The sequence below is a fragment of the Lissotriton helveticus genome, chromosome 6, assembly GCF_964261635.1.
Source record: "Lissotriton helveticus chromosome 6, aLisHel1.1, whole genome shotgun sequence".
In the NCBI taxonomy this organism is placed as follows: domain Eukaryota; kingdom Metazoa; phylum Chordata; class Amphibia; order Caudata; family Salamandridae; genus Lissotriton; species Lissotriton helveticus.
The window spans coordinates 1,879,762,478-1,879,790,337 of NC_136067.1; the positions used below are offsets into that span (position 1 = coordinate 1,879,762,478).

Genomic DNA, 27,860 nt, shown 5'->3' on the forward strand with positions numbered 1-27,860 from the left:
GGGAGGTGTGTGACTCTGTGCAGATCAATGTGTACTTGTATCAATGATTGTATAAGAAGGTAAGTATGTGTTAGTATATGTTTGAAAATGTAAGGTGCTCTATGTTTAACTGTATAGACAAGAAAATGGAAGTGTCATTGATTCTTTACAGGACTGACTAGGTGTGTGAGTAACTCCATGGATGAGTGGCAGACTGTGAGTGTCTGTATAGGTGTATGAGTGCATATGATAGTGTTGTAAAGATGAGTGATTGTATGTATGAATGATTGTATGGGTGAATGAGTGAAGGTGTGTGTAGACGTAGGAATCAGTGAGTGCGTATGTAGTAACTAGTATTGGTGTGTCAATGGTTTCAAAAATTATACTCTGTATTTAACACTGGGTGAAACAGAGGTTATATTAAAATGTGAGGAGATGCATTGTATTGTCACATGAATGATATCATCAGTGATGTGGTCATTGATGTCAAATGAGATGTCATCAGTGATGTCATCAGTGATGTCATTTGAGATGTCATCAGTGATGTCATCAGTGATGTCACGACCATGTCATGAATGATGTAATATGTGACATCATCAGCAGTGGATTGCGGGTGCGCGATATATAGTTAGTGCAACTAACTATATATGGAATTTCAATGGTTTTGTGTGGGTAAAATAAGGTTTTTTAAATGCTAATTCCTAACAATATATGGTCTATAACCTATGGTTTTTTCAGTGAATTTTCAAGGTTTTGTAAATGCTAATTCCTAACTATATATGGTCTATAACCTATGGTTTTTTCAGTGAATTTTCAAGGTTTTGTAAATGCTAATTCCTAACTATATATGGTCTATAACCTATGGTTTTTTCAGTGAATTTCAATGGTTTTTTAATAGCAAATATCATAAGCTGTCGAATGTCAAGTACGTGGTAAGTAAAAACATTTTCGTGTTTATGCACACTGATCTGCTTTGAATGCTGCCCCCCCCCCTCATTTCTATTAGGAGTACTCTCTCTTTGCAGATAGTGAAAGGTAGTTAACGCAGGCCTTTGCCCCCGTTGTAATACGTCGTGCCTGCTTCTCTCTCCATTTGATTGATTGTTATCCAAGCATTTACTGTTTTAGAATTGGTTCTCTTTGGTTCATTCTCTATTTACAAACAAACACAGAGTCGCAATACTCTGTTTAGTCTTTGCAGATAACGAAAAATCGTGTAAAAATACAAAAGGAATCGAGCAAAATCAGTAGGCCACTAATGGGATCTCTTTTTGACCTCGCTAAAATAGAAACATTAGGAACAACCCCTCATGACAAATACGAAACTAGTGAGATGAACTGAACTCCACACCATGATGGCTGCAATGCAGCTCGGCTCCGCCACCCACCCCGCCCAAAATAACGATAAAGAGCGGCTGCCATGATTGCTCGCGGAATGGCCACGACGGAGCTACGAAATGGTGGTGCTCTCATGCTAACCCCAGCTTCAGTCTGAAACATCCAGAAACACTGTAGACTACCAATTCGATCAGTTCCGGTAGCGCCCCAATGTAACCGGGTAGAGAAGAACTAGCCCTCCCCTCTTTGACTGATGGTTCTTGTTGCCTGTCCCTTCTGTTGTCATTTAACAGAACTATTTAGCCTGCTGAAAGGGGTTGTGTTCCGACCGCTGGTTGGTGGAGACATTTTGACTATATTCTGGACCTGCGTTGTCGCGTAATGCGTCATATGACGCGCTGCGTTAGCGCATCCGGAAGTCATCCGGGGCGCGACGCGCAGCGCGTAACGTAAGCATAACAGGTCATGTGACTTGTTAATAAAACTTTTCATTGGTTCATTTTACTTTTCTTATTCTAATGATGAAAGGCTTGGTCATATGACCTAAAAATTACGCTTTTTATTACTTCCGAACATTATTTTTTCTTAAATATATGTTATAATGTTCCAGGCTAATGTACTTTCCCGGAAAATTTACAACTGTCCTGCAAGTAAAATATATTCTTTTTTCGAGAAAAAGGGCGTTTCTTCGTCCCATGACGGAGCCGTTGAGCAAAAGAGGGTCGACCTGCTGTCTTAGTCGCCGATACGCCTGAATGTGAGATTCTTATCGATCACTTTATGTTGCAGGAGTAGAAAACACAACAGCCCTTGACCATTTATCTTTACTGCGTTCCTGCGTATTATACCTTTTACCCTTCATGTAATTGGTCTGCTTTATTTCACTTGCCTTTTAATGATTCTAAAACAGTGACTATTATTAAAAACTTTACCAATGTATATACTACTACCATGTTTTCTTTTAAAAACCTTTATTGTGAAAATTTCATTATACAAATACGAGCCTATAACCACGTGGGCCGGCCACGGAGCAAACTGTAATCGTATATGATGAGTAGACATTTACACTGTAGAGGAACGTAACGGGCGGGCCATTAGGTTGCAAGAACTAAGGTGTCTAACAGTTGCGGAATCGGTGGACGTACATTTTATAATTAAAATACGACAGGGCCAGTTACAATAAAATTATCTAGATATACATTTGCGGGCAAGTACCACGGGTGACGTTAATTCGAACTTTCAATAGTACAGTAATCAATAACACATCAGAACTTAATATAAATAGGGATGTCGAAATACTCAATCAATTCTCGTCCCCGCCCGCCATGTGTTTCAAAACTGCATACGTATCTCGTGATTTCAAGGTTCTGCAACCAGTACACAACAAGGAGTTACGAGTCCCATTTATTCCGGCGCCATTTTGGGCGAGGACGGGCAGGTCCAGGATATAGTCAAAATGTCTCTACCAACCATCGACTATGATGATGTTCATATGCTGTATTTATAGAGTAATACTCATCTGTCCACATGAAATTAATTTGCCACAATCTAAACATGTCATTTTAATCTTTCCAAAGTTCTTCTAAATATTTGGGACCGTTTCCCTTGCCTCTGATGCTGTCAGTGCCACTTCTTTGATGAATGTACTGGCAGGTCGGGGGTTCTCCTCCAAATCTCTCTTTTATGCAGCACTATAATTAATTGGTGCCACCTCTCCATATGACGATGCATGGTATAGTTACCATAACTATATTTTTTTTCGGTTCCTCTGTAGAGTACATCGTGGCAGATGAAGCGTATAACGTACCGGGCATTTACCTTTTTTTGCATGTAGAGGAAAGGAAAAAAAAATCGAGCGTCCGAGTTCTAAGGTGTCCCAGGGCCATTTTAGTGGACCAGGCCCAAATCCAAAGAACAGGCCGCCATTTTGAGAGTCCTGTTGCAGCCGCCTGTCGCTGTAGCATCAAGAGCGGCCGAAACTCAGCTGAATGGCAACTGAAACGGTAAAGGGGCGCCCCACTACAGCAGACGAGCCTCCACCTAGGAAGGCCCGTTCACGCCGCCTCCCCCCCCCCCTTCAGGCACCCCACGCCGTTATTCGGAGCAGTATTGTAGGATGGCCACACCAGTGCAGCAACTTGCTAGACACCACCTCGTTGGTAACCGAATCTCAGCGCCTTGTGGTGTCTTCTATTCAGAAAACATTGTTGTGCTGCCTTCGACCTATTCGCCGCAAGTGCGCACGCAACTCAGCTGCATAGCTTGCTAGACACCACCTCGGTGCTAACCGAATCTCAGCGCCTTGTGGTGTCTTCTATTCCAAAAATATTGTTGCGCTGCCTTTGGCCCCATTCGCACATCGGTCCGCTACTGACGCCATCTCACAGGCCAACGGGGCGCCCCACGCCGACTTTCAGCATTGTAGGATGGCCACACCAGTGCAACTTACTAGACACCACCTCGGTGCCATCCGGATCTTGGCATCTCAGCGCCTTGTGGTGTCTTCTATTCAGAAAATATTGTTGCGCTGCCTTTGGCCCCATTCGCACATCGGTCCGCTACTGACGCCATCTCACAGGCCAACGGGGCGCCCCACGCCGAGTTTCAGCATTGTAGGATGGCCACACCAGTGCAGCAACTTGCTAGACATCACCTCGGTGCCATCCGGATCTTGGCATCTCAGCGCCTTGTGGTGTCTTCTAGTCAGAAAATATTGTTGCGCTGCCTTTGGCCCCATTCGCACATCGGTCCGCTACTGACACCATCTCACAGGCCAACAGGGCGCCCCACGCCGACTTTTACCATTGTAGGATGGCCACACCAGTGCCACAACTTGCTAGACACCACCTCGGTGCCATCCGGATCTTGGCATCTCAGCGCCTTGTGGTGTCTTCTATTCAGAAAATATTGTTGCGCTGCCTTTGGCCCCATTCGCACATCGGTCCGCTACTGACGCCATCTCACAGGCCAACGGGGCGCCCCACGCCGACTTTCAACATTGTAGGATGGCCACACCAGTGCGGCAACTTACTAGACACCACCTCGGTGCCATCCGGATCTTGGCGCGTTGTGCTGCCTTCGGCCTATTCGCACATCGGTCCGCTACTGACGCGAACTCACAGGCCAACGGGGCGCCCCACGCCGACTTTCAGCATTGTAGGATGGCCACACCAGTGCTGCAACTTGCTGGACACCACCTCGGTGCCATCCGGATCTTGGCGCGTTGTGTTGCCTTCGGCCTATTCGCACATCGGTCCGCTACTGACGCCGCCTCACGTGCCAACGTATTTTCTCCGCATTTTATACCCTATGCCGCATAACAGGTCATGTGACTTGTTTATAAAACTTTTCATTGGTTCATTTTACTTTTGGTTTCCTAATGATGGAAGGCTTGATCATATGACCTAAAAATAACACTTTTCATTGGATGAAAACTTTTTTTTTTCCCAAACGATGAAAGCCCCACCTTGTTTCTGGATGTTTCAGACTCAAGCTGGCGTCAGCATGAAAGCACCACCATCTCGTGGCTCCGTCGTGGTCATTCCACGAGCAATCATGGCAGCCGCTCCCCACCAGAAGCCTGCAGGAGTCGGGGGCCCCCAAAACTTTTGTTGAATCCTCAAGGCGGAGGGGACGCTTTCGAGAATGGGGTCCAAGACCTAGCAGACAAGCGTCCGATTTCCAAGGTGTCCCAGGGCCATTTCAGTGGACCAGGCCCAAAAAGGAAAGAGCCTGCCGCCATTTTGAGAGTCCTGTGGCAGCCGCCTATCGCTGCACCGCAAGAGTGGGCGCAACTCAGCTGAATTGCGGCTTTTGACACAGTGGACCAAAAGCGGACGGAATGGCAACTGAAACGGTAAAGGGGCGCCCCACTACAACAGACGAGACTCCACCTGGAGAGGCCCGTTCACGCTGCCTCCCCCCCCCCCCGGGGCGCCCACGCCGTTATTCGGAGCAGCATTGTAGGATACCAAAACCAGTGCGGCAACTTACTGGACATCACCTTGGTGCCATCGTTCTGCTGCCTTGGAACTATTCGCACAACAGTTTGCTACTGATGACCCACCCCCCGCGACGCCCCACGCCGGATGCCGAAATCAGTGCGGCACCCAGGCAACATCACCTGGGTGCCGTCCAGAAATCTGGACGTTGTGCTGCGTTGGGACTATTTGCACAGCCGACCGCTACTTCGTTGTTTTTCCCTAAAAATGTTTAAATGTTTTTACTGTTTTTGTTTTGTTGTATATATTTATAAGTTATTAAAGTTTTATAATCTTACTACTTTGTTGGAGTGCTATATATTTTTAATGTGACACATAATTGTAAAAACTTTGATGTACAAAGAGTCATCCCTGGAATCTTCCGCTTCAGGCTCGGTCCCCTCCCCAATCACAATACAGGATGTTTTTCAGATAGTAGGAACGCGTGTGCTGTGACGGATCTCATCGAGTGTGGGCCTTGATCTACTATAACTCCTTTGAAGAGGGGTGATTCTTTACAGCTGGGGCCATAAACTACATCTGCAGGGCTAGCTGATAGCCTAGGACCGGCCTGGACAATCGGACACAGAGGAAAAGGAGTGTCAGAGGGTGCGGTAGTGAATAGGGCGAAAGGGAGGTGTCGGGCGGGCACAGGGTGTGATTCTCAGGGAAGAGCAGCGCAGATGGGGGGAGGTTTATTACCCATGCATAAGACAGAGAACGGGGGTGACCAGTGCCTGGGGGAGATGCTTGCGAGGGTGGGGAGCCATGCTAAGGATCGACAGCGTGCAGAGAGTGGGTCTGGTCAAGGCATCTAAAATTACTGCCGTGCACGACAAAAGTGTGGCATTTGAAAAAAGGCAAGATGGCGCAGACAATGTTTTTCAACACTTCCTGATTTCCTTCGAATCGAACGTTAACAGACGTTGGGGCATATTACCAAAGTTAAGCGATATTTATCCCTAACGATGCTTATCAACAAATTTTTTACCGCTAAGCATCGTCAGAAATTATCGCAGATAAACCTTGCTATTATCAAGGTTTATCGCAAATGCGATAAAAAACGACCGCAATGCATTAATATCGCTGAAAACTCAGCGATATTCATGCATTACCGAGCTAATGCTCTTAGCCATGTTATCCACCTCCCATTGGATAACATGGCTAAGAACTGCTCAGGGCAGGTGGTAGCTTTTGGAGATATTCGCGCTTAGCGCGAATATCTCCAAAAGTTGGTAATAGGAGATAGCGATGTTAGCGACTGTTTCCAGTCGCTAACATCTTGGCATGCCCACTTTGCATGTCATTAGTGATAAATATCACTGACATGCAAAGTGGGGCCCAAGATGGTCGCTATCTCCTACTAGCGGTCGCTAACTGGTGTTAGCAACAGCTAGGTAATACAGAGATAATTTTATCTCCGCGAAGCGGAGCGCTGTTACAGATATATATCTTTTTTTGAACGTTAATTTCTCAAAATCCACTGAAGCACATATATTGAGACCTAGCAAAGGCACATTGAGCTACCAGTCCCTACAATTTTGCCAAGTTTCGTGCAAATCCATTTAGCCGTTCGATTATTATTATTATTTTTTTTTTTGCCCTGCGGGGCCCTTTTAAAACCTCCACATCAAACCTAGGGGGTCAGGGAGGATCTACTATGCCCCCTTATGGTCATTTGCCCCTTCGCTTTGGCCTCCTCTTGTCTCTCGATCCTACCGAGAGACAAGATGGCGGCCGCTACGGACTCTTTGGAATGTTTACAGACGCCGGAGAACCAATCAGCTTCGCAAAGCTCCGTTACGCGAAAAGTACGCGAAGCGGAGCGCTGTTACAGATATATATCTTTTTTTTAACGTTAATTTCTCAAAATCCACTGGAGCACATATATTGAGACCTAGCAAAGGCACATTGGGCTACCAGTCCCTACAATTTTGCCAAGTTTCGTGCAAATCCATTCAGCCGTTCGATTATTATTATTTTATTGTTTTTTTGCCCCGCGGGGCCCTTTTAAAACCTCCACATCAAACCTAGAGGGTCAGGGAGGATCTACTATGCCCCCTTATGGTCATTTGCCCCTTCGCTTTGGCCTCCTCTTGTCTCTCGATCCTACCGAGAGACAAGATGGCGGCCGCTACGGACTGTTTGGAATGTTTACAGACGCCGGAGAACCAATCAGCTTCGCTTCACAAAGCTCCGTAACGCGAAAAGTACGCGAAGTGGAGCGCTGCCCGGAGCGCTGTTACAGATATATATCTTTTTTTTAACGTTAATTTCTCAAAATCCACTGGAGCACATATATTGAGACCTAGCAAAGGCACATCGGGCTACCAGTCCCTACAATTTTGCCAAATTTCGTGCAAATCCATTCAGCCGTTCGGGCTAAAAGTGAGGCCAACCGCCCTATGGAAATTAACATTGGAAAAACGCGTTTTGGGACCCCCCTTGTTTCTCGGCCCCCCCTTGACGAACCCCCCCCAAATTTTCAGGGGCTGCTCAGAAACAAACTGTGCCATTTTCCTGAAAATTTCAGCCAATTCCGTCAACAAACGCCAAAGTTATTAGACATAGAATTTTCAAAAATCCCATAGAGAAAAAATCCTAACTATATATACCTACTGGCGACCGCCAGTAGGTAATATATATATATATATATATATATATATATATATATATATATATATATATATATATATATATATATATATTTTAAATAATGTGATCCTGCTAAAGCCCGTTGTATCCGTTTGGTGGTGTAGCCAGTGATCAAGAGCAATACTCTGCTCGAAACGCGTTTGGCCAACTCAACGATGAGGTATGGGGGCTGGCTGGAACTGCTGCTGCCGGTGGTGCGTGTGCGCTAACCCCCCGTGTGTGACGTCTTCAATGAGGGCAACCTTTCTTTTTGGATATATATATATATTTGACTACAGACATCCTGACAGGATCAAGGTCAGCTGTTCTCCTGCCAATGGGAGTGCCTTAGCAGTACAAAGGAGAGAGAAGTTGCAAACCAGTTGAAAGCGGCGTCTGACGAAGGCTGGGAAGCCGAAATGCATTATGCCGCACTTCATTCGGTGAATAAAGGATTCCTGAAATTTTCCTCACTGTGTCCTTGGATTGCTTTTTGCTAAGTGATCTCCTCTTCGATATATATATATTCACTGAAAAAACAAACCATAGGTTATAGACCATATATAGTTAGGAATTAGCATTTACAAAACCTTGAAAATTCACTGAAAAAACCATAGGTTATAGACCATATATAGTTAGGAATTAGCATTTAAAAAACCTTATTTTACTCACACAAAACCATTGAAATTCCATATATAGTTAGTTGCACTAACTATATATCGCGCACCCGCAATCCACTGCTGATGATGTCACATATTACATCATTCATGACATGGTCAGTGACATCACTGATGACATCACTGATGACATCTCAAATGACATCACTGATGACATCACTGATGACAACATCCAGTGACTGTATGTTTCTGTAAAGTTAAAATGTGTCTTACATATTGAAGAATGAGTGGAAGTATAAGTGTCTGGACAAAGGATTTAGTAGGTGCATGACTGAATGTATGAGTGAGTGATTAAATGTGTCTCACTGAGTGCATGGGTTAGTGACTAAAGTGTCTTAATTTGTGCATCATTATGTCTGTTGTTCTGTAAACTGCTGCATGTGTTCATCAGAAGCTATATGATTAACTATATGGGTTACTGATTGATTGTCCAAGTATTTGTATGGGAGACTGAGTGTGTGTGTGTGGCTGGCTGGGAGGTGTGTGACTCTGTGCAGATCAATGTGTACTTATATCAATGATTGTATAACAAGGTAAGTATGTGTTAGTATATGTTTGAAAATGTAAGGTGCTCTATGTTTAACTGTATAGACAAGAAAATGGAAGTGTGATTGATTCTTTACAGGACTGACTAGGTGTGTGAGTAACTCCATGGATGAGTGGCAGAGTGTGAGTGTCTGTATAGGTGTATGAGTGCATATGATAGTGTTGTAAAGATGAGTGATTGTATGTATGAATGATTGTATGGGTGAATGAGTGAATGTGTGTGTAGACGTAGGAATCAGTGAGTACATATGTAGTAACTAGTATTGGTGTGTCAATGGTTTCAAAAATTATACGGACTGTTTGGAATGTTTACAGACGCCGGAGAACCAATCATAATTAACAACAAGGGGTGGTGATGGACAGAGTCTCTGAATTAAGCAGAAAACTCTCACCCAGTCAAGAGATCAGGGCTAGATCCAACACCGTTTTTTAGCTCACTGCATCATCCCAGTTTCAGATCCAACACCGTTTTTTAGCTCACTGCATCATCCCAGTTTCAGATCCAACACCGTTTTTTAGCTCACTGCATCATCCCAGTTTCAGATCCAACACCGTTTTTTAGCTCACTGCATCATCCCAGTTTCAGAGAACCAATCAGCTTCGCTTCACAAAGCTCCGTAACGCGTAAAGTCCGCGAACCGGAGCGCTGCCTGGTCCGCTGTTACAGATATATATCTTTTTTTGAACGTTCATTTCTCAAAATCCACTGGAGCACATATATTGAGACCTAGCAAAGGCACATCGGGCTACCAGTCCCTACAATTTTGCCAAGTTTCGTGCAAATCCATTCAGCCGTTCGGGCTAAAAGTGAGGCCAACCGCCCTATAGAAAACTCAATGTTAAAAACACGTTTTGGGACCCCCCTTTTTTTCGGCCCCCCCTTGACGAACCCCCCCCAAATTTTCAGGGGCTGCTCAGAAACAAAATGTTCCATTTTCCTGAAAATTTCAGCCAATTCCGTCCACAAACGCCAAAGTTATTAGACATAGAATTTTCAAAAATCCCATAGAGAAAAAATCCTAACTATATATACCTACTGGCGACCGCCAGTAGGTAATTTATGGCTTTGGAGCCTTTGTTGAGCATGAATATCTTCTACAGTAGTCAGGTCTAAATCCGTAGAAATCTGTTCCTAGGTAAGCAGATGATTAATAGTGAACAAAAATGCAAAGTAAAGGAGGTTATACAATGGAAAAACCTTTGTGATCTTATTTACACGCTTACTTGCAATTCTGGTCTTACTCCAGAAAGAAGGAAGTTGTGCAGAAATAATATACCTCATTTCACATGTGGTGTAAAAGGAAGATTCTCAATGAACATTGTTTTCTTAAATTCCATGAATGAAAGAAAATAAAAATAAAGATATTTGTTGATGTTGGAGCTCATTATTTCTATACCTTTATGCATGGCACATCTCCAAACTGCAGTGGTTCTAGTCTGTACAAGTTGAGTTAGGGAAAAGATACCAGGAAAGTTACAAAACCTGTAGCTTTCCATGCATCTGCCTTTACGTTTTATGAAGCAGATATGCAAGCGGAACTCTCTACAGCACTTAGAACTACACCAAACAACCTTTCATTTATGCTTTTTTTTGGGGAATCAGGCCATAACATTTTCTGATTTATATAGAACTTGGGAATGTATTTAGAGTTTGTCAGGCTGTACTTAGTTCTACCAAGACAGTCAAGACAATTAGCCGCTACATAGTTTGAAGGCACTGTCAATTTACTGAGCTGCTTCCATGTTCATGCGGCCTCTCAGCAAACTTTTATGTTCTTCAAAAACAAAACCAACACTCTTAAAGCTGTTTAGAAAACAAAAAATAAATGGCCCTGACATCCTCGGAGTTTTCTTCCAGGGTATGAGGATCAATGTTCTTTTTCCCATCGGCGACCACCACACCTTTTCTGGATGTGCTGAGCAGGAAAAATGTATGTCAGAATATCTGGTCTAAATAGGGTGCATGGTCTGGGGTACTTAGACTGAAGGCCCAAACTTCACTGGGCTGTTGGTCTAACGCTTCCGCCAGCAGAGGCAACGGTTCAACCCCTGGTGAAAACATGACGATATGCCCCATTGTAAATAGAGTGGGTATTCCGAAACATTTGTGGCGGAGTACCCTGCCTGTCAAACTCTGAATAATCCCGTAGTGCTCATTCATGGGTAGTTTAAAAAAATGAATCCAGTTTGTATCATATGTTTTATTCATGTACTATAAAACCATTTCTCATGTTTTCTGCTGCATGTTGTTTAAACTTTCCTACTTAGACTGTTTATGCTGAGCTTGCGCCTATCCTGCTACTTTCTGAAGCTTCTCTAGATGATCTGAACACAAGGCTGGAGAAGAAAGTGAAAATCCAAAATTTCAGACCATGTGTTGTAGTGTCTGGCTGTACTGCTTTCGAGGAGGTGCGTAAGTGTAACAATAGAGCATAGTAGACTTGATTTGTTCATTAACTTCAGTATTTCTGCTAAACATTTCTTACCAGTGGAGATCTATGGATCATTCCTCGCTCAGCTGACCATGTGAGTGAAGTAGAAAGTAGACTCCAAAGAGAATAACAAAAGCTGCATGCAATGCTATTGTTGCGCCATGAAAACTTTACTCTCAACAGTTTGTATTGGCTTATTTTTCTCTCCGGGGAAATAAACTGTGAATCACAGAATGCTAAAATCGATCCACGTTCCATTATTTTTGTGTCCTTTGAGTTTTTGGTTGTTTGCTGTATGCTGCTATTTTTGTTACCTATATATTCTACCTATTACAGAGAAATGAATCACATCACCAATATTTCATCAACTGATACTGGTTGCTAAATACTCACTGACCAACCACCAACCCATAAAATTATTGGCACCCTGAATATTAAAGCCACCAACTCAAAACACATAAATCAGCATTAGCCATCTGCTTCAAATCCCTTTTGACCTGTTTAGCCCTATTCATCTTTCTTGCCATCATTCTTCATTCGATTATGCAGGCCACATAGCTACAACTAACATGTCATCTCAGAAGTCCATGAATTCATAACCACTGCCATATTGCCAATTCCAATAACACCTAGTAGAATTTTAAACTCGCTGTTGATAACAACACACAGTCTATGAAAGACAACACTCCAGAAGCAACTTGCTGAACTCAGTGTCGGCTACTGCCAATCTGAGTTGGTGGGCGGCAAAAAAATAAAATAATAAACATATAAGCTTACCTTTTCCTGTAGGCAGACGCGATCTTCTGTTCCAGCACCTCGCTGCTTCTCTGCTCCCGACCTGGCACTGCAATTCCCACGCAATCCCAGTGTTTCTCTCATGTTATTACTCCCAGCATGAGAGAAGCACTGGGATTGGGCGGAGCGGGCTGGCTTCATGCTCCAGCAGGGACTGGGAGCCGGTGCCCCAGAACACTGCAAATATCTCCAAAGAACAGCATGGAGACATCCAAAAGTGCATGACGGTTTGGCTGGGAATGGACATCTAGCCAAACGAACTTGTGCACTTTCCTACCACTCCTTCTCCACCTGCTGCGGAGCTGTGGCATGGCCCCACCCCACCCTAGACTCCCGATTGGAAGTGAAAAATAAATGGCAATAAAATAGTTTCATTGTTATTTAATTTTCTTCTTTCTGCTGCATTTCAGCAATTGGGTGATGCATCTCAGCAATAGCAGAGAAACATCCCCTGGCTAAACATATTTATTTCTGATTCTCGGCTATCAAAAAACGTTTTTGCACTCTGGCATGACTGCCGCACCATGCCTTACAGCATAACTCACCACATATCACCTTATAAATGTCAAACAAAACCTACACAAATAAGAACTCCTTCATTCAAGAGCTTTCTTGCAGAAATATTCAACTTAATACTCAAATACAAATACACTTATACCCTACCTCAACAACACTCTTTGAGAAATACTAACATGTAATGTAAAATAATGTCTACCTATAAAGTGCCCTAATACCACAAAGTTGCCCTGGGGCTGTCTAGGCTTGAAAGGAAAGTAGCTCAATTCGGGAAACAGACAAGTATTCAAAGACATACAACAAATGAGCACAAAATGAAACATCCTGAGGTAAAAAGGCAGTTCTATAGTTTTCCTGCCCCTACTGAGAAAGCTCGAACTCCCATCCGGGTTCAGCGAATCCTTGGAACCGCCAGAAGATGAGATTCAACCAATCTCAAGCAGCGAGATGGGAGATAGTGATGGAACTCCTCCAAGTACTAGAAGCATGTCCTGTGAAATGCCTTTAACAGAATGCACATTGCTTTGACTGTAATGCGTCCGGATGGTGGAAGCCAGTTTAGAACACGTAAAGCTTTCTAGGCAGAAGAACAATTAGATAAGCTCAATGCCAGACCACCCGCAGCATTTTGGATCTGCTGAAAGATTAATAAACAATCAGGAGAAGATAAAAATAAAGAAGTGCAGTAGTTGGCATAACTCAAAGTGGTCTCTCGAACTACCAGTGGGATTGTCTGAGATGGCAAGAATGGAAAAATGGCAGAATCTTTCACTCTTTCACAGTGCTCTCATTAGGTTAAAGCACCCACAACATAGAATAATAACCTAAAGGACAAAGTTAGATTTTGAACAATTTGAAATCCCAGATCCCAAACATCTGGGGCCATATTAGAGGTGGGCCCCAATGGTGCAACAGACATGTGCACCCACTTTGTGCACCCCTAGGACACTTTGGTATTACAGGAGGGGCCGCAGATGCCTGTGTGGACCCTTCTGTAATACAGATAGAACTGACGCACACGTAAGACCAGTGCTATTGAAAGAGGGTGTTTCTTCATTTGCATGTGGGCCTGGCCCTACGCAAAGGAGGGAATCACTTTGTCTCTGTGCCCGCGCTGCATTACCCCCCCCCCCAGACATCTCCCTGCAGACATGTGCAGTCATTCGTGCACCTGCATGCAAGTGGATCTATAATCCCTTTTGAAAGTGCAGGTTGGTGCTGCATGAACAGAGCAACCGCTTTTAAACAGGTGGCTCATATTGCTCTTGAATGCACTACCCTGGGGGCAGCGCAAATTCACGGATACCCTGAGGGCAGCACATTTTTCCTAATAGGGTGCACTTTCTCCATTTGCACCCAGTGCACCTGCTTTAAGGTGCACGATGGCTCAAGCAGGAAAAGTACGCCCTATCTGTTATAAGGCCAAAGAGATGGAAGATGGGGGCCAGGAGGAAGGATGGAAAGGCAATTGAACTAGTCAGAACTCAGAGGGTAAAGTTTCACTGTTGTCTGTGTTTGGTTTTAAGGAGTTGGCATGCATCCAATTCATCACTGCCAGCATACACTCTTTAAAGAATAGGGCTGAGTTCTTCTGTTTATGTGCCACTTAAATCAACAATTGAGTATAATTGTTGTAACAGATGAATTTAAGTCCAAAAAACCGAATTAATCCTGCTAAGGGTTGCACGTGAAAATTAAATCGCGTTGGACTCCATGCCGAGTCCTGAGAAACGCCCTCTGATATTTCCTTGGGTCCAGAATGAAAGCATCCCATCTATACAGCTTGGAACTTCTAAGATAAATACAATTCCAACCAGTCTAATGCTTTGCCCATTACACTGGCCTTTTTCACTCACTCCATTATCTGAGAACAAGGGACTGTGTCAAAAGCAGTAAACAAATCCAATAGCGCTAGGGCAGAGTGGAAGCCGAGGTCAGCAAAAACCCTATGATCATCCAAGACAGAGACTGAAGATGTCTCCATTCGATGGGCAGGATGAAAGCCTAACTGACACTTATGAAGAACTTGTCGTTTTCTACGAAAGCTGAAAGTTGAGTATCTATTGCCTTCTCCAAGATCTTTATAGTCAAGAGCATAAGGGAAATAGGTTGATAATTTCCCATCACCAATGGGCCGGCATTTAATTTTTTGAACAAGAGCGTTTTTCCAAATTTTAGGTACTATTAACATTGTTATTTATCTGCTGCAAATCTCACACAGCACCTGGTGGAGCAGTTTTGGTCCTTCCCCATCAAACAGAGGTCGACAACGATCTGAGGGTGACCCAGAAGTTATAGTCATCATTAAATTACTTGATTAAGCCATATTTTTTTTAAAGTTTAAAAATGCTTTATTAAATAGATTGTAGAACAAAACGCATTTACAAAACGGAAGAAGAAACATACTTAAGTGAATCCAAGGAGATATCGAGAAATATAGTATTTTGAGATAATACACCCATCTTATAAACAGCAGGAAGAAAATGAACGAATAAAAGCCATTTGGAAGTAACATAGCTTACAATAAACTAAGAAAACTAAAAGCTTGAATTGAAATATATAAACATAATGCTTAATAAATGCATTTTTTTTTTTTTTAAAGGAGAAGAAACAAAGTCAAAAGGGGGAAAAGAATGAGAGAAAGAAAAGACAAGAGGGAAAAAGAGAGAGTGAAAGATTAAACTGCAATATATATTTATGGAGCAAAGAAATTAACTGAGAAACAACAAGTTAGGAAGGGTCAAGGGGATTAATATTTATAGACCCTCCAAATTCAAACACCCCTATTTAGACTATGAAATAACACGAAAAATTGGAGGGTCTATGAGACCAGAGGCTGAGTCTGTAAGATCCTTATTGAAATGCCACACTGTTGGATTGCACAAGATCAGTCCAAGTGGTCACATGACACTAGCTGTGTAGTCGATATCCTATCCGACCACCCACTTGGCTGAGCCTCGTCATATAGGACAACTGGAACCAGGGTAGTGCGTCAAGGCCCAGATGAATTGGCCATAGAACCCACACTTCTGGTTCAAACGGTGAGAGTGTCCATGCCACTACATGGTACTGGTCGTGTGCAGTGCAAACAAAAAAGTGAGTGAGTGATGTTAAAATGGCGTTCCAGGCAAAAAAAATTTTTTATTAATATTCACCAGGACGTCAGGTTAAAAACAGGTGTAGAACAGTGTGAAAAAATCACTGTTGCTTAGCTATGTTGTAAAGGCGGCCAACATGTTTCTGCCAACTGGTGTAACTACACCGGCATTCTTCAGGGCCATATAGATAAGGTGTTGCTACTGCATGAAAACACGCTAATGTTTTCTTATAAAGTGGAGAAGACAGACCTAGAATCCTCAAAAGACTGTCAAACTACTCGTATGGTCACATTGACCATCCTACCGTATCCCCTTGTGCGAGTATCTCGAAGGAGGATACACTCCTGTAAAAGAAACAGAAAAGAAACAACTATTTTGTGTTCATTAAATTATGTAAGCTAAAAATGTCATAAGGACCAAAAAGAGGCTCAGCAAGGCTAGTCCCTATTAGAACAGCCAATGAATATTATTTAGGTTGCAAGAAAAGTAAACCATAGACACTGCTACATGTAATTCAAGAAAAAGTAAAGTAAACACGACTTACCCATCAGTATGTGGGAGTCAAACCTCACCTCACCCGGCAACGGCTCGGAGAATGAGGCCCCGCTCTAAGCACAAAAAACATATATAAACATGTGAGCCTGAATGACTCAGAGGGCTTAAATAGTGTCCTGAGTCAAAACTATGTTTTAAAGAGTTTGTGCATATATAAAACTGGTTGTTAGATTGCCCACAATGATCCAGAGTCCCATGGAGAGTAAAGGAAGGCTGGTTGATTGAAACTAATATAACAAAACTAGACTGACTGAAAACATCCTATGTGAAAACATATTCTTCACTAGTGACAATTGTCATATGGAAATGTACCGTGGTGTATCTAATTCACAATACAATTTAAGGTTTTAGGCTGTGAGAAACAACCATAGCCAATGTCTGCAACTAAGGCTTGATTGCAATATTTAGGCACATTACAAGTCCTTGCTCATTTGTAAATTATAGTTCTTACAAAAGCAGGTAAAACTATTCAAAGCTAAGTGGCTAAACAAAGCTCCTACAACAGTTTTGGCACAGCGCGACGCTCCTGCTTACCTCTCCGTCGGTACCTCTCGGCTGAATGCGAAGCCGAAGGGGAGGCGACGAAGAGAGGCGAGGCGCGTGGTTATATACCTGCTCTGATTGGAGCAATTTTCGTAATATCAGACAGCTGCTCTTCAATTGGCAATGATGATCTGCGAGCGTCTGATACAGCGCGCATGCGCACCACGATGCGGACAGTCCCTGGGGCATGCGCAGAGGCGTGCCACGGTTGTGTAAACAAGCACCGCTCGGTCGCGCATGCGCTGCTGGGTTTTCAACGATTTCTGACAGGAAAAGTGGCTCACAAGTAGAGCGTGGTCGCTCGTCATGCTGGACATTATTCTAAAACCACCCGCAAAGTATACCGTGGAGGCAAGGAAACGCTCTAGATGTAATAATGTCATCTCCATAGTCTGGAGACTTAGTGGAGGCACTGTGTGAGTACAAATGGACAAAGAGAATAACATCGCCTCATGTTTATGGCAATTATTAACAAAGTCTCTTGTATACAGGACGTTATGAAGTTTGTAACGCGCCCAGGTTAAATGAATTGTTTGGAAATAACACAGGGCTAATTGCAAAGTATAGAGACCGTGTAAGGGTAAAAGGTGAGAACTACCCTAACACTGATGTTGGTCGTGTGGCCAAGTGTGAGCCACTAGGGATACAATCTGACCACTATAGACCATGAGTTTAGCTCCTTGATAAACAGGGCGAACACTTCATGGGGGGCTACAAGAGTAGAGCCACCCGCGATGTATATGCTAACCCCCAGACTGATACCAATGGGATCAAGATCATATATTCCCAATGTCTGTGGAATATGGTTTTGGTCAATGGAGGGGTATGGTGAACAAACGCTTATATTTTAATTAAAGATGTATAGAATTGACAACTCCTAAGGGCTTTCATGGAAAATCGAGGATGGTCATATGGAGACCCAAGGGATGTTGTCGTTCAACCCTGATATATCAGTCTTCATTTTGAAGATCCAGCGTTGTTCCTTAATAAATAGAAATCGTGAGACATCAGTTATGTGCGCTGGGATGAAGGGTTGTTCTAATACCACCCACCTCAGGTCATCTGCTTTGTGTTTTTTGGTTAAAAAGTGGTTCGTCAGGCAGGTGGACTGTTTGTTGCACCTTATCGTGCTCTTGTGCTCGCCGATGCGCAGCTTAACTTTTCTAGTGGTATGTCCGATGTAAGCCAGACCACACGGGCATGTGATCATATAGATCAATCGCTCAGAGTTGCAGTTCGTGTGGTTAATCAATTTCCATGGCCTCGATGTACCGATGTCTATGGAAAGGGTCTTCCGGGTCTGCGGGCAAGCCGTACAGCTACCGCATGGGTAGTGCCCCTGTACCGGAGTAGTATTCCAGATGGTGTCCAGAGTGGTAGTAGTCTCTCTCCTCCGTGTCCTTGGTCTCGTGTGAACCAGACTGTCTCTGATACTGGGTCCACGTTTAAAGGCAAACAAAGGCCTGGATATTGCACCTGAAGCAGTGTTGAGCATTTTCCAGTGCTTCAGTACTATTTTCTTCACTGTATTCGATCGAGTACTGAAGGTGTGTACCATTGTAATCCTATCAGTTGGTGTTCTTTTTTGCTGATGTTCAATTAATGCCTCTCGGTTGTTATTGAAGGCTCTTTTGTGCGCCTTACGTATCAGATGATTAGGATAATGCCGTTCCTTCAGGTTCCGTGATAACTCTTTTGCGTGTTGTTCGTACAGGCGATTGGAGGAACAGTTTCGCCGAATCCTCAAAAATTGACCCACCGGCAGGTTATCACGTAATGATTGTGGATGGAAACTCCGGTATGACAGTAAGGAGTTTCGAGCCATGGGTTTCTTATATAATCGACTCTGCAGGCCGTTCTCTTCCGGAAAAATGAGAAGATCTAAAAATGGAAGTTGCTCCTTGCTGTACTCAACTGTAAATCGGAGATATTGATTTCTTGAATTCAACCACGTATGGAAATCATTAACCTCCGAAACAGTGCCTCTCCATATGGCAATGATGTCGTCTATATATCTGCGCCACAGCAACACCTGATGAAAATAAGGGTTGCTGTGGTTTAGGATATGGTGTTGCTCGAATTGATGCATATACAGATTTGCCAAACTGGGGGCAAAGACACTCCCCATTGAGGTCCCGGAGACTTGGAGATAGAGGTCATCTTGATATTGAAAATAATTCTCCATCATAGCCAGTCTGGCGCACTCCATGATGAAAGGTATTGGAGTGATAGTATCCGGAGGGTTAGATTCAAGTAGTTGCCTGATGCAGTCCAGAGTTTCTTGCTGAGGGATACACGTATAGAGGGATTCCACGTCGAAACTCACCAATAGGTCGGTCTCGACGTTGAACTCGGTCTCTGCAAGTAATCGTAGTACGTCACCAGTGTCCTGCAGGTACGTGGGTGTCTCTCTCACTAGTGGTTTAAGAAAAACATCCACGAAAGTGGATAGTGGCTCAAGTAGAGACCCGATCCCCGATATGATTGGACGACCCGGAGGGGGTCTCTTCTCCTTATGTATTTTCGGGAGGCAGTAAAAGTAAGGGACCACTGGATGTGTCGTGGTCAGATACCTAGCCTCCTGAGGTGTAATCCAGCCCTCGCAAGATGCTTCCTCGATAAGACTTCTTATTTCATTGGAGATTCTCATAGTGGGGTCCTCCGTTAGTCGACGATAGGATTTGGAATCGTTCAATTGACGTACGCATTCCCTATGGTAAGTGTCAGTGTCCTGGATGACAATAGCACCGCCCTTGTCGGCGGGCTTTATTGTAATGTTGGTGTCTTTGGACAAGGTAATGAGTGCCAGCCTTTCTGTTCTGGTCATGTTGGAAAACGATTCTTTGTTCGCTTGGTCCATGTTCATGATATCATGAGTGACTGCCTGCTCGAAAGCAATGACCAGTGTTCCGATCAGAAAGGTCCTCCAAATCTATATTTTCATTGGCTGAAGCCGCGGGAAAAGAAGAGGCCAACAGTCAGTGAATTGGGCCCCAGAGACTGCGAACAACAGAGGAGCACAATCCTAGAAGAGACTAGTGATCTAGTGGTAAACCTGAGCAACCGAACATTTACATCCACCGAAATTCAAGTCCTTAATAAAGGACTAGGATTTGTTCCAACTAATGAAGGAGATCCCTTTGATCTGAGATGCGAATTGGAATCTTTTTTCAGGAAGGTCCGTTTACATTTTTTCTTCAAATCAGCCAATGAAAATATAGATTTGGAGGACCTTTCTGATCGGAACACTGGCCTCAGACCGAAATCTACATATACGCCTCTCAACCATCAAGTGCCAGCGAGGGTCATTGCTTTCGAGCAGGCAGTCACTCATGATATCATGAACATGGACCAAGCGAACAAAGAATCGTTTTCCAACATGACCAGAACAGAAAGGCTGGCACTCATTACCTTGTCCAAAGACACCAACATTACAATAAAGCCCGCCGACAAGGGCGGTGCTATTGTCATCCAGGACACTGACACTTACCATAGGGAATGCGTACGTCAATTGAACGATTCCAAATCCTATCGTCGACTAACGGAGGACCCCACTATGAGAATCTCCAATGAAATAAGAAGTCTTATCGAGGAAGCATCTTGCGAGGGCTGGATTACACCTCAGGAGGCTAGGTATCTGACCACGACACATCCAGTGGTCCCTTACTTTTACTGCCTCCCGAAAATACATAAGGAGAAGAGACCCCCTCCGGGTCGTCCAATCATATCGGGGATCGGGTCTCTACTTGAGCCACTATCCACTTTCGTGGATGTTTTTCTTAAACCACTAGTGAGAGAGACACCCACGTACCTGCAGGACACTGGTGACGTACTACGATTACTTGCAGAGACCGAGTTCAACGTCGAGACCGACCTATTGGTGAGTTTCGACGTGGAATCCCTCTATACGTGTATCCCTCAGCAAGAAACTCTGGACTGCATCAGGCAACTACTTGAATCTAACCCTCCGGATACTATCACTCCAATACCTTTCATCATGGAGTGCGCCAGACTGGCTATGATGGAGAATTATTTTCAATATCAAGATGACCTCTATCTCCAAGTCTCCGGGACCTCAATGGGGAGTGTCTTTGCCCCCAGTTTGGCAAATCTGTATATGCATCAATTCGAGCAACACCATATCCTAAACCACAGCAACCCTTATTTTCATCAGGTGTTGCTGTGGCGCAGATATATAGACGACATCATTGTCATATGGAGAGGCACTGTTTCGGAGGTTAATGATTTCCATACGTGGTTGAATTCAAGAAATCAATATCTCCGATTTACAGTTGAGTACAGCAAGGAGCAACTTCCATTTTTAGATCTTCTCATTTTTCCGGAAGAGAACGGCCTGCAGAGTCGATTATATAAGAAACCCATGGCTCGAAACTCCTTACTGTCATACCGGAGTTTCCATCCACAATCATTACGTGATAACCTGCCGGTGGGTCAATTTTTGAGGATTCGGCGAAACTGTTCCTCCAATCGCCTGTACGAACAACACGCAAAAGAGTTATCACGGAACCTGAAGGAACGGCATTATCCTAATCATCTGATACGTAAGGCGCACAAAAGAGCCTTCAATAACAACCGAGAGGCATTAATTGAACATCAGCAAAAAAGAACACCAACTGATAGGATTACAATGGTACACACCTTCAGTACTCGATCGAATACAGTGAAGAAAATAGTACTGAAGCACTGGAAAATGCTCAACACTGCTTCAGGTGCAATATCCAGGCCTTTGTTTGCCTTTAAACGTGGACCCAGTATCAGAGACAGTCTGGTTCACACGAGACCAAGGACACGGAGGAGAGAGACTACTACCACTCTGGACACCATCTGGAATACTACTCCGGTACAGGGGCACTACCCATGCGGTAGCTGTACGGCTTGCCCGCAGACCCGGAAGACCCTTTCCATAGACATCGGTACATCGAGGCCATGGAAATTGATTAACCACACGAACTGCAACTCTGAGCGATTGATCTATATGATCACATGCCTGTGTGGTCTGGCTTACATCGGACATACCACTAGAAAAGTTAAGCTGCGCATCGGCGAGCACAAGAGCACGATAAGGTGCAACAAACAGTCCACCTGCCTGACGAACCACTTTTTAACCAAAAAACACAAAGCAGATGACCTGAGGTGGGTGGTATTAGAACAACCCTTCATCCCAGCGCACATAACTGATGTCTCACGATTTCTATTTATTAAGGAACAACGCTGGATCTTCAAAATGAAGACTGATATATCAGGGTTGAACGACAACATCCCTTGGGTCTCCATATGACCATCCTCGATTTTCCATGAAAGCCCTTAGGAGTTGTCAATTCTATACATCTTTAATTAAAATATAAGCGTTTGTTCACCATACCCCTCCATTGACCAAAACCATATTCCACAGACATTGGGAATATATGATCTTGATCCCATTGGTATCAGTCTGGGGGTTAGCATATACATCGCGGGTGGCTCTACTCTTGTAGCCCCCCATGAAGTGTTCGCCCTGTTTATCAAGGAGCTAAACTCATGGTCTATAGTGGTCAGATTGTATCCCTAGTGGCTCACACTTGGCCACACGACCAACATCAGTGTTAGGGTAGTTCTCACCTTTTACCCTTACACGGTCTCTATACTTTGCAATTAGCCCTGTGTTATTTCCAAACAATTCATTTAACCTGGGCGCGTTACAAACTTCATAACGTCCTGTATACAAGAGACTTTGTTAATAATTGCCATAAACATGAGGCGATGTTATTCTCTTTGTCCATTTGTACTCACACAGTGCCTCCACTAAGTCTCCAGACTATGGAGATGACATTATTACATCTAGAGCGTTTCCTTGCCTCCACGGTATACTTTGCGGGTGGTTTTAGAATAATGTCCAGCATGACGAGCGACCACGCTCTACTTGTGAGCCACTTTTCCTGTCAGAAATCGTTGAAAACCCAGCAGCGCATGCGCGACCGAGCGGTGCTTGTTTACACAACCGTGGCACGCCTCTGCGCATGCCCCAGGGACTGCCCGCATCGTGGTGCGCATGCGCGCTGTATCAGACGCTCGCAGATCATCATTGCCAATTGAAGAGCAGCTGTCTGATATTACGAAAATTGCTCCAATCAGAGCAGGTATATAACCACGCGCCTCGCCTCTCTTCGTCGCCTCCCCTTCGGCTTCGCATTCAGCCGAGAGGTACTGACGGAGAGGTAAGCAGGAGCGTCGCGCTGTGCCAAAACTGTTGTAGGAGCTTTGTTTAGCCACTTAGCTTTGAATAGTTTTACCTGCTTTTGTAAGAACTATAATTTACAAATGAGCAAGGACTTGTAATGTGCCTAAATATTGCAATCAAGCCTTAGTTGCAGACATTGGCTATGGTTGTTTCTCACAGCCTAACACCTTAAATTGTATTGTGAATTAGATACACCACGGTACATTTCCATATGACAATTGTCACTAGTGAAGAATATGTTTTCACATAGGATGTTTTCAGTCAGTCTAGTTTTGTTATATTAGTTTCAATCAACCAGCCTTCCTTTACTCTCCATGGGACTCTGGATCATTGTGGGCAATCTAACAACCAGTTTTATATATGCACAAACTCTTTAAAACATAGTTTTGACTCAGGACACTATTTAAGCCCTCTGAGTCATTCAGGCTCACATGTTTATATATGTTTTTTGTGCTTAGAGCGGGGCCTCATTCTCCGAGCCGTTGCCGGGTGAGGTGAGGTTTGACTCCCACATACTGATGGGTAAGTCGTGTTTACTTTACTTTTTGTTGAATTACATGTAGCAGTGTCTATGGTTTACTTTTCTTGCAACCTAAATAATATTCATTGGCTGTTCTAATAGGGACTAGCCTTGCTGAGCCTCTTTTTGGTCCTTATGACATTTTTAGCTTACATAGTTTAATGAACACAAAATAGTTGTTTCTTTTCTGTTTCTTTTACAGGAGTGTATCCTCCTTCGAGATACTCGCACAAGGGGATACGGTAGGATGGTCAATGTGACCATACGAGTAGTTTGACAGTCTTTTGAGGATTCTAGGTCTGTCTTCTCCACTTTATAAGAAAACATTAGCGTGTTTTCATGCAGTAGCAACACCTTATCTATATGGCCCTGAAGAATGCCGGTGTAGTTACACCAGTTGGCAGAAACATGTTGGCCGCCTTTACAACATAGCTAAGCAACAGTGATTTTTTCACACTGTTCTACACCTGTTTTTAACCTGACGTCCTGGTGAATATTAATAAAAAATTTTTTTTGCCTGGAACGCCATTTTAACATCACTCACTCACTTTTTTGTTTGCACTGCACACGACCAGTACCATGTAGTGGCATGGACACTCTCACCGTTTGAACCAGAAGTGTGGGTTCTATGGCCAATTCATCTGGGCCTTGACGCACTACCCTGGTTCCAGTTGTCCTATATGACGAGGCTCCGCCAAGTGGGTGGTCGGATAGGATATCGACTACACAGCTAGTGTCATGTGACCACTTGGACTGATCTTGTGCAATCCAACAGTGTGGCATTTCAATAAGGATCTTACAGACTCAGCCTCTGGTCTCATAGACCCTCCAATTTTTCGTGTTATTGCAAAGAAATTAACAACTTATGCAGTAATAATAAAAATTTAGTAACCGTCTAGTCGCTATGGGGGTTCTTAGTTGGTAACCCTAGATATGGATTTAGCAGATTGCCTGGATAAAAATGAGATAATGGGCAACCATAATAAATCTTTTTGAATCATAAAAAAAAAGAGGTGGCATAAGCTCGATCCGACCTACAGTGATGACATAACAGATTCCACAAACCAATATAAGTAACTATAGTATTATCTTTTCAATTAGTTGTGATTATTTATAAAGCAAGAGCAACTGTCATGTCAATACATTTCCCGATCATACCTTGCGTACACCAAAGGGGAGAATTGCTTCCTAGAAAAATGTGCAGGATTTCAAAAGGGATATTTGTAGACAAAATTTCATTAAGCTTATCCCAAATACATAACCAAAGTTTTCTAACTAAAGGACATTCAAAGAACATATTTAGAAGATTGCTTTTATCATGAGCACAAGACCAACATTTAGCATTGTTAGAAAGCTTGAATTTATATAAACTTGTCAGGGTTAAAACTATTTGGTTGTAGAAGTAATATATTGTTTGGGTTGTGCGTGCTGAACGAGAAAAGGTATGGATCTTAGCCCATATCGAATTCCTGGTATGGACAGAAAACGCATGTTGAAGGTCTGTTTCCCACAATAGCTCTATTTTGGATTTTGTTTTAAACTTAGAGGAACCCGTCAAAAACGTATATATGCCAGAGGCCTTCATTTGTGAAGAAAAATCCAGCTAGGAAGAGAGAGGTTGTGTGTTTGAAGCAATAGCGGATGGTTGAGAAATATAAAGGAGAAGAAGAAGTTTAAGGCATTGGTATTGAGAGTCATAGTAAGAGGATATATAGTATTTTTTCTGAATGCCTGAGAAATATAACAGAGAACCATTAGAGAGTAGATAACCTATGATTATAATCCCTTTATTGATCCATTCTTTCCACGAGAGAACTCTATTACTTAATTTTATGTGTTTATTATGCCAAATTGGAGTTTGTGAAATGTTTAAAGAGCATGAATTGGAGGAGATAATTAAAGGTTTACAGTAGCTATCAAATGGGTAAGTACTGGAGTAAGAAACACCTTTGGGGGTTGAGAGATGCAAACCAACTCCCCGAAAGCAAAAGGTGTAAATTGTACGTGTCTTGTAGACCCCAAACTGTTGATGTATCTGTAGCAATTTCCAAGAGGGATGTCCAGATATTTTTCAATGTGAAGGCTGAATGATATGACCTAAAATTGGGAAAGTTAACCCCACCAGTATCTTTAGGTTGTTGAAGATGGGCTAAGGAGATTCGAGGTTTGTGTTTGCTGCATAAAAATGTTATCAAAGAACGGTTAATGGTTTTGAAAAAGGTGTGTGGAATTGAAACCGGAAAATAGACAAGGAAAAATTCACAAATGTATTTAATAGTGAAAAAAACTCTGGTTAAGATGTATTAGGGGTGGATATATATCATTTGCATATGCCGTGTATTTTTTGTCCAAACTTTTAAATTGGAAACTCGAAAAGGCTAGAGATTGGTGAATTGTTTCCAAGAATGGTTCCAGTGATAAAATGATTAAGAGTGGGGATAATGGGAAACCCTGTCTAGTCCCTCTATGAAGAGGAAAATGTCTGGATTGGGACGTGCGGGCAGCGCCGGGAGAAGCCCGGGACAAGGGCGGGACAGTCTGTGGCAGTCCGGGGCAGGAGAGGCTGGGCTGGGCCACAGACCTTGGCCGTTGTCGCAGTGGAGGGTATTCACACCCGAACAGTGAGACATTTATGACTTTATGAATGTGACAGGTTGCCGTACTTAATAATGTTTTAAAGCCATAAGTATATGAGCTGATTTTATCCCTATATTTGGTTTAAACAATTCATGAAAGTCTTTGTTCTAGTTATCATATCTAATATATCTTGGTGATATTGTCAATAATGTCTAAACAGAAAGCCCCTAATACTGTACCAGTTCTAGCGACGCTGGATAATTACCCAGTGAAAGTGGTCAGCAAAATTAATAATGATCGGAGAAAATCTTTAGGTAAGGGGAGTCCACTTGATATTCCCCCTGCAACTCCAAGTGCCTTGACCCCTACTTTCCTAGATGATAGTGGTGAACACATTAACCCTGTTGATGTGTGTACCGAAGTGCTTGTTGAACTTGAGTCAAACCAGGATACCCCGGGTGCCTCTAGTGTCTTTAATGAATCCCTGTTACAGACCCCTCGTGCCCCTAGAGCGGTGAGGGCATATAGGAAACCACAAACCAAACGGGGAGGGAATCGCAATAAAAAAGAGCAGACCCACCACTTAATAAAACTCCTGGTGATTTGGAGCCACTATATAAGAATGGAGTTGTTAAAATAGTTAATGAGCAATTTAATTTATTAGTCAGCATGATAGACGTTAAAATTGAAGAGCTGATTAAACCCCTGGTGCTCAAACTCGATATCATCTCTACGGAAGTATTAAGACTAGGTGGTCTCCTGAATTCTCATATGGATAGAGCCGGAAGTTCCAGCACTGCCAAGATGGCTACGGTTGAGAATAGTGTTAGAGTTAGGGAAGATGTATCCAACCTAACTAATGGACGACCTAAATTAAATGAAATTGCTATGCATAACCCTTTGCCATTACCATGCCAAAATAAACAGGCTGCTAATGCATCTGAGAGAAGCACAGGATTGGCAGAAGCCAAGAAAAGTCGTTTCATTAACCTCCCCCCTGACTGTGCACCGTATGTGGTCGTTTTAACTAATGTGCCACCAATCGAAACCCATTCTGGACAGCACCAGCAGGAACCACATGATTCTCTTAAAAATAAAACAGTTTCATGGCTGCATAGGCAATGTGGGTTTCCTATTTCTTATTCTGACCAGATTCTATCCACTAGGAGGGTAAACTGGATCGGTAATTCTAGGAAGACATGTAGGGGTGACTGTGTCATTGTTAATTTTAAACACCCCCAACATGTTGCCACTGTTTTATTAAGAGCTGCCTCACTATTATATAATGAAAATAATGTTTGTGCACGTCCACTTGGTTACTTTTATAGTCACCTAATTAAATCACCCCCAGCGATTAATAGAAATAGACCAATCACACCTATTCATTGCCCTGTCCTTGAAGTTTCAACGCAAAATAGGTATCAAGTCCTAA

General features: G+C 43.2%; 1 protein-coding gene across 1 annotated transcript in view; it reads left to right on the forward strand.

Annotated features, from left to right (window-relative positions):
- LOC144763843 (mitochondrial amidoxime-reducing component 1-like) overlaps nucleotides 1-27,860 on the forward strand; it is a 318,064-nt gene that overhangs the window by 147,094 nt on the left and 143,110 nt on the right. The window contains exon 4 of the mRNA XM_078649815.1: nucleotides 11,423-11,563. Within this exon, the coding sequence (XP_078505941.1) occupies nucleotides 11,423-11,563 (141 nt within the window). The remainder of the gene's footprint in view (nucleotides 1-11,422; nucleotides 11,564-27,860) is intronic.